Genomic DNA, 17232 nt, shown 5'->3' with positions numbered 1-17232 from the left:
TAAGTATAATTTATTAAATGGACAATAGCGTACGTCTAAAGAAATAAAGAGTTGGATTTTGTGTAATAAGTGTTAATGACAATAATTATGACTGCATAAATTATACAATTAAGTAATTATGTTGAAATGTACTTATATTTGCAATAACATGTAATATATTTTGTTTAAGGAAAATAATATTTAACCTCTTGAGTAACGAGATATATGCATAGTCTTGGCAATATATATTTTATGTTTATGAAATTATTGACTTATCACAGTTTTAAATAAACTTGAGTGGTGAACCGCCAACTTACTATTTACTGAGCTCTAATTTAACATATATATATATAAACACATACTCTCAAGACAAAAATACTAAATACATGAGTACATCACTAAACTAAATTATTATCAGACCATCAACATTAATAATATCATAAGAATAATATAATATTTTAATGTGTATATATATAGTTAATCTACTTACACGTCACGTCTGTTTTGCAAGCGTTTTTATAAGGTTGTTGTTTAGCCACAGCGTACTTGTTTCCGGCCGTCTTACGCGGGCTACTCGGTGGTATCATTACCATGTTCCCGTTGCTCAACCGACTGTCTTGGCCGATGGGTCGGTGATAAGGTACCGGCAAAGGGTTGGCGTTCAATCTGAAAAATGCAAACAATTATACGGTCATATTAGTTTCAATGCTAATTACGAGCGCTATCGTCAACGATTGAACGTTATACTTACCCTTCTATTGCTTTCGCGTCCTTTTTCCGTTTCGGCGAGTACTGTTTTTCCAATTTTTCGATTTTCAAATCGTTGTCATCTGAAAATCAAAAATAACGCATATAATCTATAGTAATTTATCGTTATAATGAGTATATCTAGTGATAGTCGAATTGAAAATAGAAGGGGCATAAGCAAAACAAAAAAGGACGTTCATAAAAATTATTTTAGTACTTTAGATTTTCATGTAGAATATCTTATTGTAGCTTGTAGAGTGTTCGACAAAGTTTTCACACTATTGTCTGACTTCACGTGGTAAAAATAAAAATAAAGTGGGAATCATTGTTAAGAAGCATAATAAATATACATAAAATATGGACGCCGCATAATTAAATGTTTTAAGTTATGTATACCTACGCGTTGAATCATGAAAAAACACCGAGGGTAATAATATTATCTCACCCATTGTGTCCAACTGCTCGATCACGTACAAACTCGAGTTGAAACGTTGAGGCTGTGTGTTGGCGTTGTTACTCCTGTTGGTCACTTTCAGATCTCTAACCTCGTTGTCTATTCGCTGCACGAAACTCCGCATGTCTTGTCGCTCATTTTCTGTAAAAAATTTACATTTGTAAGTTTCGATTGATTTTACGAGAACATGCGTAATAATAATGATGTCTCCACTATTCAACATCGTAAATTTATTGTCGGGCGAGTAACGGCTGTGCTTATTTTGTTACTTTTCATCCCTTTATAATAATATGCTTACACGGCATATTTGGATATTAGACAGATCTGATGATGTACAAGAAAATATCGATATTTCGACTACACAATTTTTGGGTATTATAGGCTGGTTTGACCAAGTTTGCGAAAAGTGCTAACTTTGTTCATCGTGGCAATCGAATTCTTAAACATTATTATTTTTTTTCGGGAACCTATATATACTTGAATATCTAAAGTACCTATTACTCAATCTGGTCTGGTTTATATCACCTCAGCACTGTTGCCTAAATTGGACAGGACCACTGTATGTTTTGGCTCAATTTTATGAGATACAAGTATAAGTAACGATTTGGTTCAATCCAGTTTGATACAATTAAAAGTAAATTCAGTTTAAGTTTCGACTAAGTTTAGTGTTGCAGTTTAGTTCAATCTAATAAAATATATTTGTATTTAATAAGCAGGTCAATTAATTTGTATTTTGTAGGTATTATCAACTTAGAACGTATTAGATTTAGTGTAATATACTATATGTTTGCCGATTTACGCTGCAGCAAATGTCATCATCGATGTTGATGGTATTGGTCATTACAATAATTTTTTATACTTATTGTTATTTTCAAAAAACATTAGGTTTGATACTAGTTGCGTCCCGAGTATACTAACGTAACATTTTTTAATATAAAATTATACATCCTAAGCTTCATCGTCCTTCCAATTTGTATAAAGACTCATGACTAGATAGAAAATATACTAAATAGTACACTTAAAATGAAAAACGTTAATACAAAACAATACCAACAACATTAATATATCAATTAAAGTGGTTTCCATCCGTCATTAATAAACTGATATTGGAGTGCGCGTATTATATACGTGCATGAGCTAGGCACATTGTTTTGAAGTCATTACAATGCATTATCATATATACGACAGTGGTATGGAATGTAATCGTATGTCATATTATGTGTGATATTTATCTATTTATATAATTTTTTCCGATCATGTATGGTTATAGGAATGCGTTTCATACGTGGACCCGAGAAAATTCGTGTCTAGAATAACGCGTATAATATTAACAATTAAATGAATGCATAATATTGCCAGAAAAATTATAAACGGGACCATCGCGACGTGTTGTCTCCGCAATAATTAAAAAATAGTGTGCATACCGCCGGTGACTAATAGATGGACAGAAAATAAGAAACAATATAATACTGTTGTACAGATGATAATAAGATTGTGTTACTCTCGCGTTTGATTTTATTACGACAACTCAAAGTATACGTAGTATAATGTAATAAAAGTAAATTAATGGAATATACAAGGCGCTGATTGACGGTAAATACTTGGTCTTCTTATATTTCCCCGAGGACGCAAGCGGCCTTTATTATATCATTATTTGTATGCGTTCGCTTGAATAGTCATCGTTTCGATGAGGTTGTTGTTTGAAACAAAAAAATACAAGATATTTTGTTCAGCGCGAGTCGAGATGGCGACAATGCGAAGAGCGCGAGCGGATTATCATCCGCCGACAACATAATTTACCATAATAAACAGAATGTGTGTTTATGATGGTATTATGTAATATGTACGCGCCACCGCAAATTTCGTTTGGTGCGAGCATATTTAATGAGAACGAGATGATGGAAAGAAATAATAAAAACAGTTTTAATGCGTATACGCGTGCGCTTACGTATATAATATTATAACTGGTACGCAAACGTCGAGATGAACAGTAGCCGCAAAGGTTGTATTCCAAAAATATAAACGGATAAAACAACGTTATACCTATAAACCTGTATACCATATACGCGCGTACATTATATAAACTCGTATTACGGTACTGAAAATCCTTATATAAAATAAGTTATTATTTTACAACTATTATTAGGTATATATGGACGAATATTGTCAAGTATAAATTATAAACCACACCGTGGACGTGGTGTAACTGGTATTATAGCATGTTACGCGTGTTTATGATAAATAAACTAAAGCAGTAGTTATATATATATTCAATATAAAATACGACTAAGGAATCCCGAATTTTTAGATTAAAAAATGTCGTTTTAGTGGTTTTAATGAAAAAAAATGGCATGATTATGGGATGATATTTTGGGGATTATGAGATATAATTTTTTTTAAATACCGCTATAGTCTTAAAATAAATATTTTATAGTTCTGAAATAGCACTACAAAAATTCCTGCAGTATGATAATACAGTCGATATGCGTCTACATGTTTTAATGAATTGTCTTTATAATTTTGCAGTTATGCAATAAACACGCAAGAATGTTAATAGCATCGAAACACCTGTTCAAATATATTACAATAATTTATCTTACGTTTTCAATATAAAAAATCTTTAAAAAATACCAGTAAAACGTGCACTTACTGTTATATTATAGCATTTATTGATAACTGTTATAATATAAGTTATACTTCCATTTGTTATTATAAATTTATAACATAAAATAATACAATATAATATACATTCATATTGTATTCAGTATTCACACAGAACGACTGGGACAAACTTGATCGTCAACAATCACGTCATCGGGTTTAGATTGGGTAACTCAACACGTTGGATGAAATTATATTGGTCAAAGTGTGTGTTTTATGCTAATCGAAAAACTTAAACGGTAATTTTGAACAAATATCTCCAAGATCGAGATACTTGCATTCACGGAGTTCCCTTAAAAATATGAATTATTATCGTTGACGTTTTCTTGTAAAAAAATATTATTTATATAAGTTGTCGCATTATCATATCTGCAGGTTATAATATAATAACAAAGATATTATACCGTAAACAAGTTATTACGTTTCGTTGAATTATGTCAAACGGAAAATTACATTTCGAAGACATTTTTTTTTTTGTAATAATAATAATAATTATATATATACATAGGTACGCTAGTTATTTACTTTAAATACACGGTGCAGGACCACCATAAAAAGAGAATGAGAAAATCGCGAGAGGTGGGTAGTGGAGGTAGCGGTGGCGGTGTATATAAACCGGAGAGCCTTAAGCCCGAGGGAGACCATTGCAGTAACTCCGACCAAAGCTCTTTAACTGTGTCCTTTGAAATTTTGTTTACAAGTCGTCAACGTGTGCTATTGACGTTTTTCTCGTGTATAAAGTTGCCGGCCGTGCAATGCATAAGAGAACGACCAAGATTACGCTGCGGGTATAGTATATTATTATACTACATAGTCAAGTTAATCTATTATATAAAATAAACACGAGACCAGCGGGGAAAATGAACCGGATATCCACCTGCGGCATCAGTTATACATTATACGCATCTATACAGAGTGATTCGTCAAGCATGATCCCCTATATCTACTTCGATAACACAGTAATTCAAAATCTGATTTTAGGCATTTTTAAATATATTTAAAGAGTATATTTTCAAATTATTCAAATATTTGTATACTACTTAATAGTAGTTCTCTATGGATTTTCTACTATGAATTCGTTAAAAGATAATTTTTTTTTTAAATTTCAACGTAATAATAAATAGTTTTCGAGTTATTTAACTTTGTGTTCAAACAATAATAAGTAAATATTATAATTGTAGGATATGATGATATAGTTAATACCTATGAGGAACGTGATGATTTAAAAAATCATCACAAGTATTTTAATAACTGACAAATTACACTTTTGAATTTTCAACAAAAGTATATCAACTCTTTAAAAGAATTATTTTGTTTTAGACAAAATATATCCTTTGAATAATTTATAGTAAATAACGGGGGTCGTCCTTTGAAAACTGAAGTTTATATCATCACACGAGACTCCTAAAGTATAGAGCAAACACATTTGAACATGAACATTTGAAATTATTGAAAAAAAAATGAAGGTAATCATGCTTGATGAATCACCCTGTATATTGTGTGGCTATATATATATATATGGACTGTGTGGTTCAAAGGACTTTCTCTTTCACGTTTCGTTAACACCGATAGAAAAGATACGCGTTTCAAATAGTCCGTTTAGAACATTTTTAATCTTGATCTCAAACCACGCTGACAGATACCCTACTACCTGTATTAAAAGTATTTATTTGACTTGTTAAAATGAAATTCTATGCATTTTTATTAAACATATTTTCACAATATTATATTGGTTCCACGGACGTCCCTTCATCGCCACTTTAATTTATAACGTTGTATAACATTTGTAATTTTGAATTACTTATTGTAAAGATATAGTCAATAGTCATTGTGAATAATATATAAAGTCATGTATTATAAATTCATAAATGAATATATTATATAAATAAGCACTGGCGCGGTGGCCACTGACAGACTAATAGTAAACTATTACATGTTGTGTACATGTTTGAAGTTTATACCGAGTTATTGATTATTGAGAAGAAAATTATAAGAAATATATAAATAATTTTAATTAGAATTTTTTTCTTTTGGTAAATTTCTTTTTTAGAATTTAACATTTTTAAATATTATAGATGTGGTAAATTATTTATTGTATTTTGTATTCATAATAATAATAATAATTTTATGTCTTTATAATATATTATTTTGGTTGTTGATTTATGAAATTATGAACATAGTATTACTAAACATTATTAACATCATGATTTGACGGCAAAATCAACAGATTTGCTGTTAAAAGTTAATTTATTTTTTAATTTAAAATTTATCAAACAATTTTTATCGTGGCTGGATTCGTATAAAACAGTAAAATATTAAATTATAATTTAAACGTTTTATTGAAAATAGTCTACAGGTCAATCAAGCGCTGCGCGTTCACCATAATAATACATATACAGCTTGTTAATGCTGGTATACAACACCTAGATATATCTAGTTATGATAAACCGGTAGAACTTTAAAACTCGAAAACTTGTACAATTTCGAAGAAAAAGTTCTCTTGAGATGGTTCATAGGTACCCCATACCCTAGATTATAACGAACCCTCATTATGCTACAAAAACTCGATATAGGTAACTCAACATTTTTTTTATCTCTTCGATTTACAATACAAACTTATGTATGTTTTCTCGGCATGCAATATCTTTATATGAATCATTTGATTACTTAATGTATTAAACTTGCATTTACGATTAACTTTGTGTTTATGATTTTTATTTTTACTATTGATTTAAACAAAAATATAAATGTATACTCTCTTACGTAGCTATATCAGTTATATCGTCAGATAGGTACTACGTAAAAGAATATATTTTAATACTTTTAATAGTTATTTAATTAGATTTTCAAACAATTTTATGACCAATGTAAATACGTCGAGTTCTTCAAATTTATTTTAAATTTAATCAACAGTACATCGTTCATATCAAAGATAACTAGTTCAATATTTCTTATATGTTCTAAATTATTTAATATTTCAGGTGAACATTTTTTTATTTTTAACTAATTTAAAAAAAAAAAAAAATAAGAATTTTTAGAACTAAATAGAAAATTATGTAGTTGCTTTCATTATAATTACAAAAATAAAACAAAACAAAATCTAAAATGTTAAGGTCTGTATGAGCATTTTAAAATTGTAATTTTTGTTTGAGTCAGTTTTTACAAAAGTAATTGCAAAGCCCTAGAAATTAATTTAATTTCAAAATTGGCAATAATATCATCTTTAGAAGAAAAGATTTAAAAATATAATATATTTTATAATAATAATATAAATATTTACAGTTTTGATGAACAAAAAATATCTAATAAGTTTAAAGTTGGCTATAACTATAGAATTTGGTTACTGAGTAAAGTATTACTTGAAAGGTTTAATATAGTTCATGGTTAAATAACTTATAAGTACTGTTTATATTTTTCAAAAATATTAAATATAATAAAATTGAATGGATAGGGTTAAGTGTATTGGATGTCAGCCATTTATAGTCATTAAAATGGGTAAGGGTTTGGTTAAGCATTGGTTATATTATAGCATTTCAGAAAAAGTTATTGGAAAAAAATGTATACGCGAACATGTTATCAGTTCACATAAATTTAAAATAAATCATCAATTACACGAAAATCATTATTTAAAATTAATTAATTTATAAATAACTTCCTAGAAAATAAGTTAATTTATTCGTATTATATATATTTTAGCTAAAGATGAAACGTCTATCTGTTGCGTTTTCATGGATTACTTGTAGATATTATACCTTTGCATTTTATCCGTTTCTGAGTAAATTAGAGTGTGTATATATTATGTTAAACGAAACACTGACAGTCTACATATTATTTAACAGATTCGTTAAAGATTTTCGAAGAAAATGTGATTGGATTCGCCTATTACCTGAATTAATCGAGTACACATAATAATATGCAACTAGAATAATAATAAATATTATGACGCATATTGTATACCAAATAAAAATATAAATATAAAATATTCACTATATTACAATTGCGATTAAAGTAGTATTGATTAGTAAATGTAAGTTATTAAAAGTGAACTTATATAACCTATAAAAAAAAACCAAATATTTCGTCCGAATCTCGTCGCTTGTTTTTGAAACGATGAGTTCTTTTTTACCACTGTAACTAGTGGTGAGTGGTGATTGATCGAGAAACGATTTTTCCTCATTAACAACAAACGAAAACTGTACGTAACATACCCAAGCTAAAAAGTACGAACAAACCTGTCTCAGTTTTTGATCAATAATTGGGGGTCGCAGCTACAATATAATATAATTTATTACGAGCCCTCGGTGACTTATTAACAAGATATATTGGGTAAAATAAGCATTAATAATTTATATATATATATATATATGTAAACAGTATTATAGTAATTGATAATTTTGGGCTTTCGTCCAGACATATTAAAGTCGCCTGGCACGCGGCCCGAGCGCGACGCGAATGTGTAACTCCTTTTTCGGCGCGTGTGTTTACCGCGAGATAGGTATAATGACTTTTGGCGGGCGCGCGGGAGACGCTTATGGGGCGCACGTCAATTTATTAAATTCCTTCTCCGGCGAAATTCGCTTCCATGTAAACACATACCTATGTACATAGATACGCGCACGCGGAGATTTTAATTATAGTTTAACGGATGCGCGCGTCCGTCTGCCGGTGCCGCCACCGCCGCCGCAAATTGAGTTACCGTACGCGTTTAATTTACCGACCGAAATGCAAAACAATCTGCGCGCTTGTAATGCTATTATATACGAGTGCAACAAACAAATTAGCCGTGTTCAAGTCGTGGAATTCATCGCGAGACTTCATCGTTTTCACGGCATCACTCGGGCGGCGGACGTCGACGACGGGATGGTGCGGGGGAGGTGGTAGAAGGAGGTCTGTTATGGGTATCGTTTTATGCACTAATGATAATGGCAAACAATGAGAACATATATTATTATATTACTGTGTGTTTGTGCGATATTTATTGTTTAAGTTTTCATCGAAAGAGTATATTATGTTTAGCCGAATAGGTTTACTCTATGATAATAATATATATATTATAGTACTTAATAAATGTGCACAATATGCATTACAGTGTTGTACACGGATACTGCGGTATTCCGAGAACGTTAAATTTCGATGGTCTAAAAGCACATCATAACATTATTATACATTATACCATCGATATTATATCAAATTGCAGTTCATCAAAAACGTCATGGCTGCCCTGCACCCTTCGATCTATTATAACTAATCTCGCAGGGTTTATATAATATGTGTGCGCTTTGTATGCGCCGAACGATCGTTAATTATTTTTCAACGTTCGGATGATATTTTTAAGATTTAAATAATTTCGTAATTTATATTTTTGAAAACTTTTGTGATCACAGAATCGATAAAATAATAATTATAAGTAATCAATATAAAATCACGAGCTCCAATACCTATGAGTACCACTTACTGCTATATCGTTATAGTTACATTATTGTAATAATAATATATCGATGGTTAAACAAACCTTATATTGTGTAATTGTAATTTATTTTAGGATTTCATACATATAGGTACTATTGCATTTTAGAAGTTGAACATTTTGAAACTAATTTATTTGAATAGTTTATATCACACATACCTATTCTACCACATTAGTACACGCCAAACTATTAAAAATACGTTTCAGCTTATAAGTAATTAATATGGAATTGGTTGAAAAGTTGATATTCTGTAAATTCATAATCATAATCAGTAATAAGACGATCGTAGCGTACGCACTATTGCCTATTGGTCTTGTTTCACTCATTTACGATAACACGCACGTCGCGCTATTATGTGAATGTCGTGGCGACGGGCTGACATAATTTGTTTGTTTTTCAATTCAATATTCAAATATATAGATCTACATACATTTTAATGTGTACCTGAATAATATTTTGATGAATCTCGAGAGTAAAAATGTATTAATGGCGTGTCTCTTAGTAAAGGATTTCAGACAGTTTAACCACACTACGATGACGCAAACAATGTGTTTTATTAGAAAATTTGCATTTCAATTTATTTAATGTATACTTTTATTGTAAAACGTTCCTTCTGACGATTTAACAAATTTTTACGATGTTAGATAAAATATTATTTATCCTCAAACAAATTTGATACTTGAAATTTTCTTGAAATGTTTATATCATTATTTTCATCATAATATGATAAAATTTTCAAAATTGCTAATCTTTTTTGAGCAATTTATATACATTACAATTTTTTTGATTTTTTTTTAGTTTTTTTTTCAATAAAGATCAATAAAAAATTATTTTTGAGGTCAAATTTCTTTAAAATTTAATACAAGATCTCACAAGGGTTGTTTTTATGTCTGTATAAAAATATTAAAAATATATAGGTAGTCGGTTATATTTTGTAGTTAGAAATTCATAAGAACTTTTCTTATTATTTTCAACTTTTGAAAATTTAATACAAGATTTCTCATAAATAGTTCATACTAAAACCATAAAATATAAAAAAATGTACAAAGACAATTATTTTTTATAGATATTTAAAGCTGAAACTTAGATGAAATTACTTATTTAAAGATAAATAATGATGTTAATTATTTTGTTTTAATTTAAAAATACTATTTCTGCGAACCTAAAACTTTTAATATTATATTATTATACATTTTAGCGCATGTAATGACAATTTTAATTTATTTTAAAATATTTATACTATGAATTTATTTTTTACTGTTTAACGGTATTTACAAAAAGATATAATTAAATTTAGAGTTATAAAGTTGTTACAATATGGTATTATTGTATAAATAATACATATTCTTATAATAATTGAACACTAATAACATAAAAATTGTAATATTTTCACTAAAAATCATATCAACCTACCGTAATATTAAAAATAAATAAATCACCTTTTTAATAACTATAGATATATCAAAAAACATGCCACGATATATACTTAGTGATATAGCCTGACAGACCGTCTACGCTCAAAATAGTTTTTCGTGCACAATTATGTAACATTGAATTCAAATTTCACACGCCTATAATTCCACCTCTTTTACACCCATTCGATATCTAATATTCAACAGAGCGATACCAACTTGCAAGTAGTAGTCATGACTACTTTTTTACAGCTGTATTGAGTTTATATATATTGCTCATTTAAATTGTTTAACAATTTTTTACAACGCGATTTCAGAATTAAATACTAATAAAAAATATACCAATTATAATAATTATTCGCGATTATTTAAACTTATCAAAATATATAGGCGAACAATATTCAATACAAATTAATGGCATTTAATTATTAATAATTATTAAATCTTTATCAGTTAACGACGGTGGAACACCCGCCAATTTGTATAGTTCTATTACATTTATATATTATAAAATCTAGAGGTAATGGTCAAAATCAGTAATTAATTATAATTGTATACGTCACTAAAAAAGCGCACTGGTGTGTGAAAAGGTTTCTTCTTCTGCGTCGAATCGTACGGGTATTTTATTGTATCAATAAATATCAAACGTATAGGTACAATAAGATAGGTTATTTTATCCTGATTAATTGTACCGCTCTTCCAGCAGTAAAGCCTTTGTCATTGTCCTAACAGTAGGTTTTAGAAGATAAGGGTCATACTACCTATGGATTATAATTAATGCATCCACATTAATACAATAATAACCGGTCAAACTTTCAGATTTTCAAGACTTGATTTAATAGACTTAAAATTATAAATGATTTTTTTGTTAAATATTTTTATATTTAAATTTATTTAATTGCTACAGAGTTAATCAAAATGTGTACACTGTGTACATGGTATTACATCGTGAAAAAAAACGAAACAGCTAGACATTTAGTCAGTGTGGCCGTAGCGCACGGTTGACCTGCATGGATTTAATCGGACGATGACTGAGACAGGGGATTATTATCGGCACTCCATGGGATTACTACGTACAATCCACTCCCGACAGACGGCACTGGTCTTAAATTCGACAGGATTGAACGGTAACGCGGTTAAAATTTAATGTACCTATACTAAAAAGTTAAAAAATATCATAATATTCTGGTCTTTTTATTAGCATGTTTAAGTCATATAAACGCATATAATATAGTTACCTATAGTCTAGACTAATTGTAAAATATATAGTGGCTTTTATCAAATAGTTTTATATTATTTATTTTTTTATAATCTGTTTGTCGCGAGAATGCGATTGCGCAAAACCCCAAATGCAAATTTACCCCGCCACAACCATCCAAACTCTTACTCTTCGACTCTAGTCATATGTGCGGAGTAACCACATTTTCTCAGAAAACGGTGTATACAGTATGACGTTTTCCGCAGTTTAAACCGTAAGCATAGGTTGTAGAGGAAACACGGAATAATACTAACAACGATTAGGTACTGTAAAATTAGCATTAATAGAATGAAAACGCAATATTTATTTCCTCTCTCAGGCTCACGTGTAACAAAAATAAAATGGAAAGTAGTCAGTTCTACTGAACGCGAATTTCCCATTTTGTACGAAAGACGGAGATACACCTACGTTGGTTTGGTCTTTGGAAAAAACAAAAATTTGTAAATTTAAATTGTTTGAAAGAATATATTATAGACATACTACGGGACATATGGGTATATACTACATATTATATTATATAGGTTTGTCTACGCTGCACGTGGGTCAGAGAAAGAAAAAACAAACAGTGTGCAGAAATATCCTTAATAGTCAACTCACTCTGATCGTTTTCCGGTTTCAAATAGATCACGTGCGACGTGTCAGCTGCAAGTGACCAAGCTGTCACGCATGAAACGCCGCAGTGAACCGCTGCGCACTGGTCGGAAAGTCTGATCCACACGCCCTCGCCGTTGGTCACCCTATCCACGGCCTGAACGACGTTGCCCTGGACGAGCATACCGACGGGCGTGGCCTTGAACGTCGGCTGATTCCTGATGTTGTGTCCCGAGGCGCCGCACACCACGACTTTGTAGTCGACTGGCTGCCCTGCCGGGTGGTCAGGAGACGGCTGAGGTTGTTGCGGCGTTGGTAGTGGAGGTGGTGGTGGCGGCGGCGGTGGAAGTAGCGCCGAAGACTTGACGGCTCTGAACGGCAATAATAATTGCAAATGAGTACGGCATAAGTAACATATATTATTGCATTACATTATACATAATATTTAAATATCGTGCGCAGGGACGAGGCGTAAATCTCGAAGTCCGGAAGACGTTGAGAAAAAAAAATCAGGCATAATGATAACGATATAATATTATTAATACTCATATCACATTGGAAATAAACAGACCGTGAATTAGAAACTAACTACCATAACGAGTTGGCAGCTGTGGTCGATCCTCGTAGTGCTATTGTATTGTTTTAAAACGCAAATTTCATATCTCGTTGACATCGAAGAGCGCATTATCAATATTCTTCAACCTAAAATAACCCTAACCTAACTGGTATAATAATAATAATAATAATAATATGTAATGTGAGTTTACATTAAATTTTCGAGTAGCTAAGCAATTATCCACAAGGTCTCTGCACAGGAAACCTTCAACATTCTTCTATAAGTCATGACATAGTCAGTTTTTTTTTTAAATTTTGATATATTTTGGTAACATCTAAATGACATCCTCGGGCTACAATGTTGTTACATAATATTATTATTTACATAAAAAACAAAAAAATTTTTATTAATATAGCCTGATCTAACCTATAGCTTTATGACGTCGGGAAATTATTGATGGAAATAATTAAGTCGTAAAATACAATATTCTTATAATTTAGTCATTTTGATGTTAATAGCAGTAGTGGGCGGCACCATTTTTAGATTTTTTTTTTATCTTTATTCTTTATTAATATCGATTGTAAAAGCTAAAAACTATTGATTTGGTAACACGTAATACAAAAATAGTACACATGCATAATATTATAATAATTTCACGCGTTTTATATTGCTCCGTTTGTTAAAGTTTTATGCTAACATTAGCACACATTAGCGAACGTCCATGAAAAGTACACAAATATAATATGTATATATGCTTGCGTGCACTATCATTTTGTGTATAATTATTATAATGAGCTTGTGACGTTTGTTTGCCAATAATTTTAATTTAAAGAAAAATTTATTTGGCGTATAACTATATAACCAATTTAATAGTAGCGAAGTTTATGCAATAAGTTTGTATATCGAAAATTCAGAGTCCACATTTTAGTGTTCATTATAAGGGCATTCGTATTAACTATTAAAAATTATATGGACTTTACGACCGTCATTAAATCCAGGTATATATAATATAATTTATATGCACGGCCATCTGTTTGTCCGATAAATGGTAATACTGACGGTATCGGGTTTCGGATTGCTTTTTGTCCATGGAAATATTTTATTCGTAAAAACTTATATGCATAGTAATTTAAGTTTTTTTTTTTAAGCACGGGCATCTGGGGACCCGTTGTAATTTTTACGTGGTTTTTGAAAAAAAAAATAATGCTGGAGAGTTTTGCTGTAATCATATCAATGACTAAAAACAACGTAAAAATATGCAAATACGGAAATATATTAATAAAAATGTATTCGAAATAACGGATTTATACATGCACACAACTGCATATTTTGAGTAAATAACTTAATGTGTAATTTAGGTATACACTATACAGCTATAAAAGTTTTGTTCTTCAATTAAAGTAATGTCAATTAAAATGTGGAGTGAGTAATTAAATAAAAATATGCTTTGCATAATGATTAAATTATGTTTTGCACTTATACTGTATACATTTGTTTAATAGTAATTGAAACGTAAAGGACGTTGCCTTAAATATTTATTCATGTTTGTGCACCAAGAAATTAAAACACTTATAAATCTGAATATATAATTGAAAACGAATTATTGATTTTGGTTGTCTCGAATGCCATAACAATTTCAAATTTTGTCAAAGTTTGATTAAAAAACTTTAATGTTGTTTTACAATTTGTAAGAAAATTAAGATATGAAAAAAAATAACAGTCATCTTTTTGTATATTATATTATACAGTTTGTAATAAATGTACAATTAAAAACGAATAACGATGAAAGTGAAAATGCTGTCCAATTCTAGCTTTTGATTTGCTTTTGAATTATAATTTTATACATATATTGTATTAGATAATTATTATTCCATTAGTTGTGGAAGCCGGAAATACTGTAAAAGGTAATTTGGCTTATAGCTTGTGTTATAAAAATATGGTTGAAATGAAACAATCTGATGGGGCGAAAAAAACTTTACTGTCATTACTCATAATAATTAATAAATTAAAATAAAAACGGAACACTAAATCAAAATTAAATATTAATTATAATATGCAAAAAAAACTTCTGACAAAACAAGGACCATATTAAAAATATTTATAAAAATTGTATGGTCAACATAATGTAGAAAAATATTTCAATGACGTAATAATTACTAACCACTAATGCTTTTTTTAAACGTTGATTGTTATTGTATAATTAATATTTGTCAAAACTATAAGTTCTTCATACAACTCTCTGCGCATCGTAAAAAGTATGGCGTACAAAAGATTTTATTTCGGTTAGTGAAAATAAAAACAATATAAATATATCGAGCTCCCTCGATATACCTAGAAGAAGGCGTGACTCTGACTTAACCATACTATTGGTAGTGCGGACACGACCGAAGACAATTTATGATTATAATATAATATAATAATATCGCATTGTGTGTAAAGACGTACGTTTCTCTATTTGGCTGCTTCGGTGTGTCCGGCATCGCGACGGCCGCACGCTTGTCGTCGTCCACATCGGCGGTGGCTGGAGCTTTCGGTCCGCCGGTTTTCCCATTTACAGGCACCAAGAACTGTTCGCTGTTCAAATATTTATTGACCCTCATACACCACGCTTCGATGTGTGGTGCGCTCCGCTGGCAATGCCGTTCCACCGATTCCGAGTTTAATAGTACCCAATCACCGTCGTCGTTGCTCATCTGTGAACATAATGTTTACGATAACGGAAAAGATGGAAAAACGACAAAACATATTTACGAACACGATGATGCACTTAACAAGATGATTTTCACATTTTTATTTTTTCAAAAGATTTGCTTTTAATCCGAGATTAACATGCTAAACTTATAAATATTATTACATCATATAACTGGAAGATTTATTTTTACAAAACCACTCAAAATCATAGACTTCAATTTGAAAATCTAAATAACTTGTTTTTTTTTTATTCCAACAAACAACATCAATAATGTTGAAGTTGTGAATTCGCAAAGTAAAAAGATTTTTCCCAAACCCAGGATAAAAATAATTAAGAACCTGCAAATGATGTACCACGACTATAGTATGTAATTTAATCAATCTAATAATCATCATTATCTTACGCGTCAAACACATTTTTATTAGACAATTGTTTGTGTTTGTAATTAATTAAGGCTTTAACATAGATAATGTTTTATGTAAGTGTCCACTGTTCAACTATATCCAAGTAAATATTATGTAATACTTATAATTTGTCGAGTAGGGCAATCTATTGTTGCACAACATCAGCGATGTAATATGCTTGCAATAAGAATAGTGCTATGTATAGGTACTTATTTAATGCATTACTAAAATTAATGAGTAATTCAAAAATTAAAATATTGAATCTAATAAGTAATATAATACTATATACTATATAACTGAACAAATTATACAAGCTATGTAGACAATTTTAATGATTATTATTTTTCTTTTTCAAATTAAAATACATTCAGTATTATAAAAAAATTATTTTTATAACTCGAAATTAAAAAGATAAGGGTTTTAATTTACATAATAATATAATTATACATTTCCTCCTTATAAAATAATACAGATTATTAAATTAATTAATTAACATATTAATTGATAACAGAATGCTTGAATTTTTATTTTCAATAATTTTAGCTGATATCCTGATAGGTTTATAATTTGTTTATATTACAGCTATTTGATGTGCATCGCATGTAACTGTATTGATGTTAAACTCTGTTTAAAGTTTTTAACACCACATGGGAAACAACTGGAAATTGAATATAAAACACGAATGCGGAACGCGTTTGTTAAGAAAAATAAAACAACTCGATTACGATGCCAAACGCCACGGTGGCGATAAACGTTTGTTAACTCATAAACACATCTAACGTATTATAGGTTATGATAAGAATGCGGAATTGACTGCTGAGAAGAAGGGAATAAGCTCTTATCGTTTTTTTTTACTAGCTTTATTGTAAAATGCGCAGTGTACGCGCACTATAAGTCTATAATAATACTATTACTTGTTGTGCTACCTAATGAAAATACCCAATATCCAAGAAATTCACTCATAGCAGATATGTAGCTAAATTGCCTATTCAAAACGCCGGGTAACTTTA

General features: G+C 30.0%; 2 protein-coding genes across 4 annotated transcripts in view; one reads left to right on the top strand and one right to left on the bottom strand.

The window, feature by feature from the left end:
- Window positions 1-17232, bottom strand: part of LOC132923361 (E3 ubiquitin-protein ligase MYCBP2) — a 277986-nt gene that overhangs the window by 18606 nt on the left and 242148 nt on the right. For both annotated transcript variants that reach the window (XM_060987311.1, XM_060987312.1), the window contains exons 40-44: window positions 15572-15819; window positions 12577-12941; window positions 1172-1321; window positions 731-809; window positions 470-645 (exon numbers count right to left, since the gene is read on the bottom strand). In XM_060987311.1, the coding sequence (XP_060843294.1) occupies window positions 470-645; window positions 731-809; window positions 1172-1321; window positions 12577-12941; window positions 15572-15819 (1018 nt within the window). The remainder of the gene's footprint in view (window positions 1-469; window positions 646-730; window positions 810-1171; window positions 1322-12576; window positions 12942-15571; window positions 15820-17232) is intronic.
- LOC132923359 (uncharacterized) overlaps window positions 1-17232 on the top strand; it is a 185322-nt gene that overhangs the window by 148197 nt on the left and 19893 nt on the right. The window lies entirely within an intron of this gene.

Source organism: Rhopalosiphum padi, chromosome 2, assembly GCF_020882245.1.
Source record: "Rhopalosiphum padi isolate XX-2018 chromosome 2, ASM2088224v1, whole genome shotgun sequence".
Lineage (NCBI taxonomy): Eukaryota > Metazoa > Arthropoda > Insecta > Hemiptera > Aphididae > Rhopalosiphum > Rhopalosiphum padi.
Note: the sequence above shows the minus strand (reverse complement) of the source record. Positions and strands in the feature narration are given on the sequence as shown.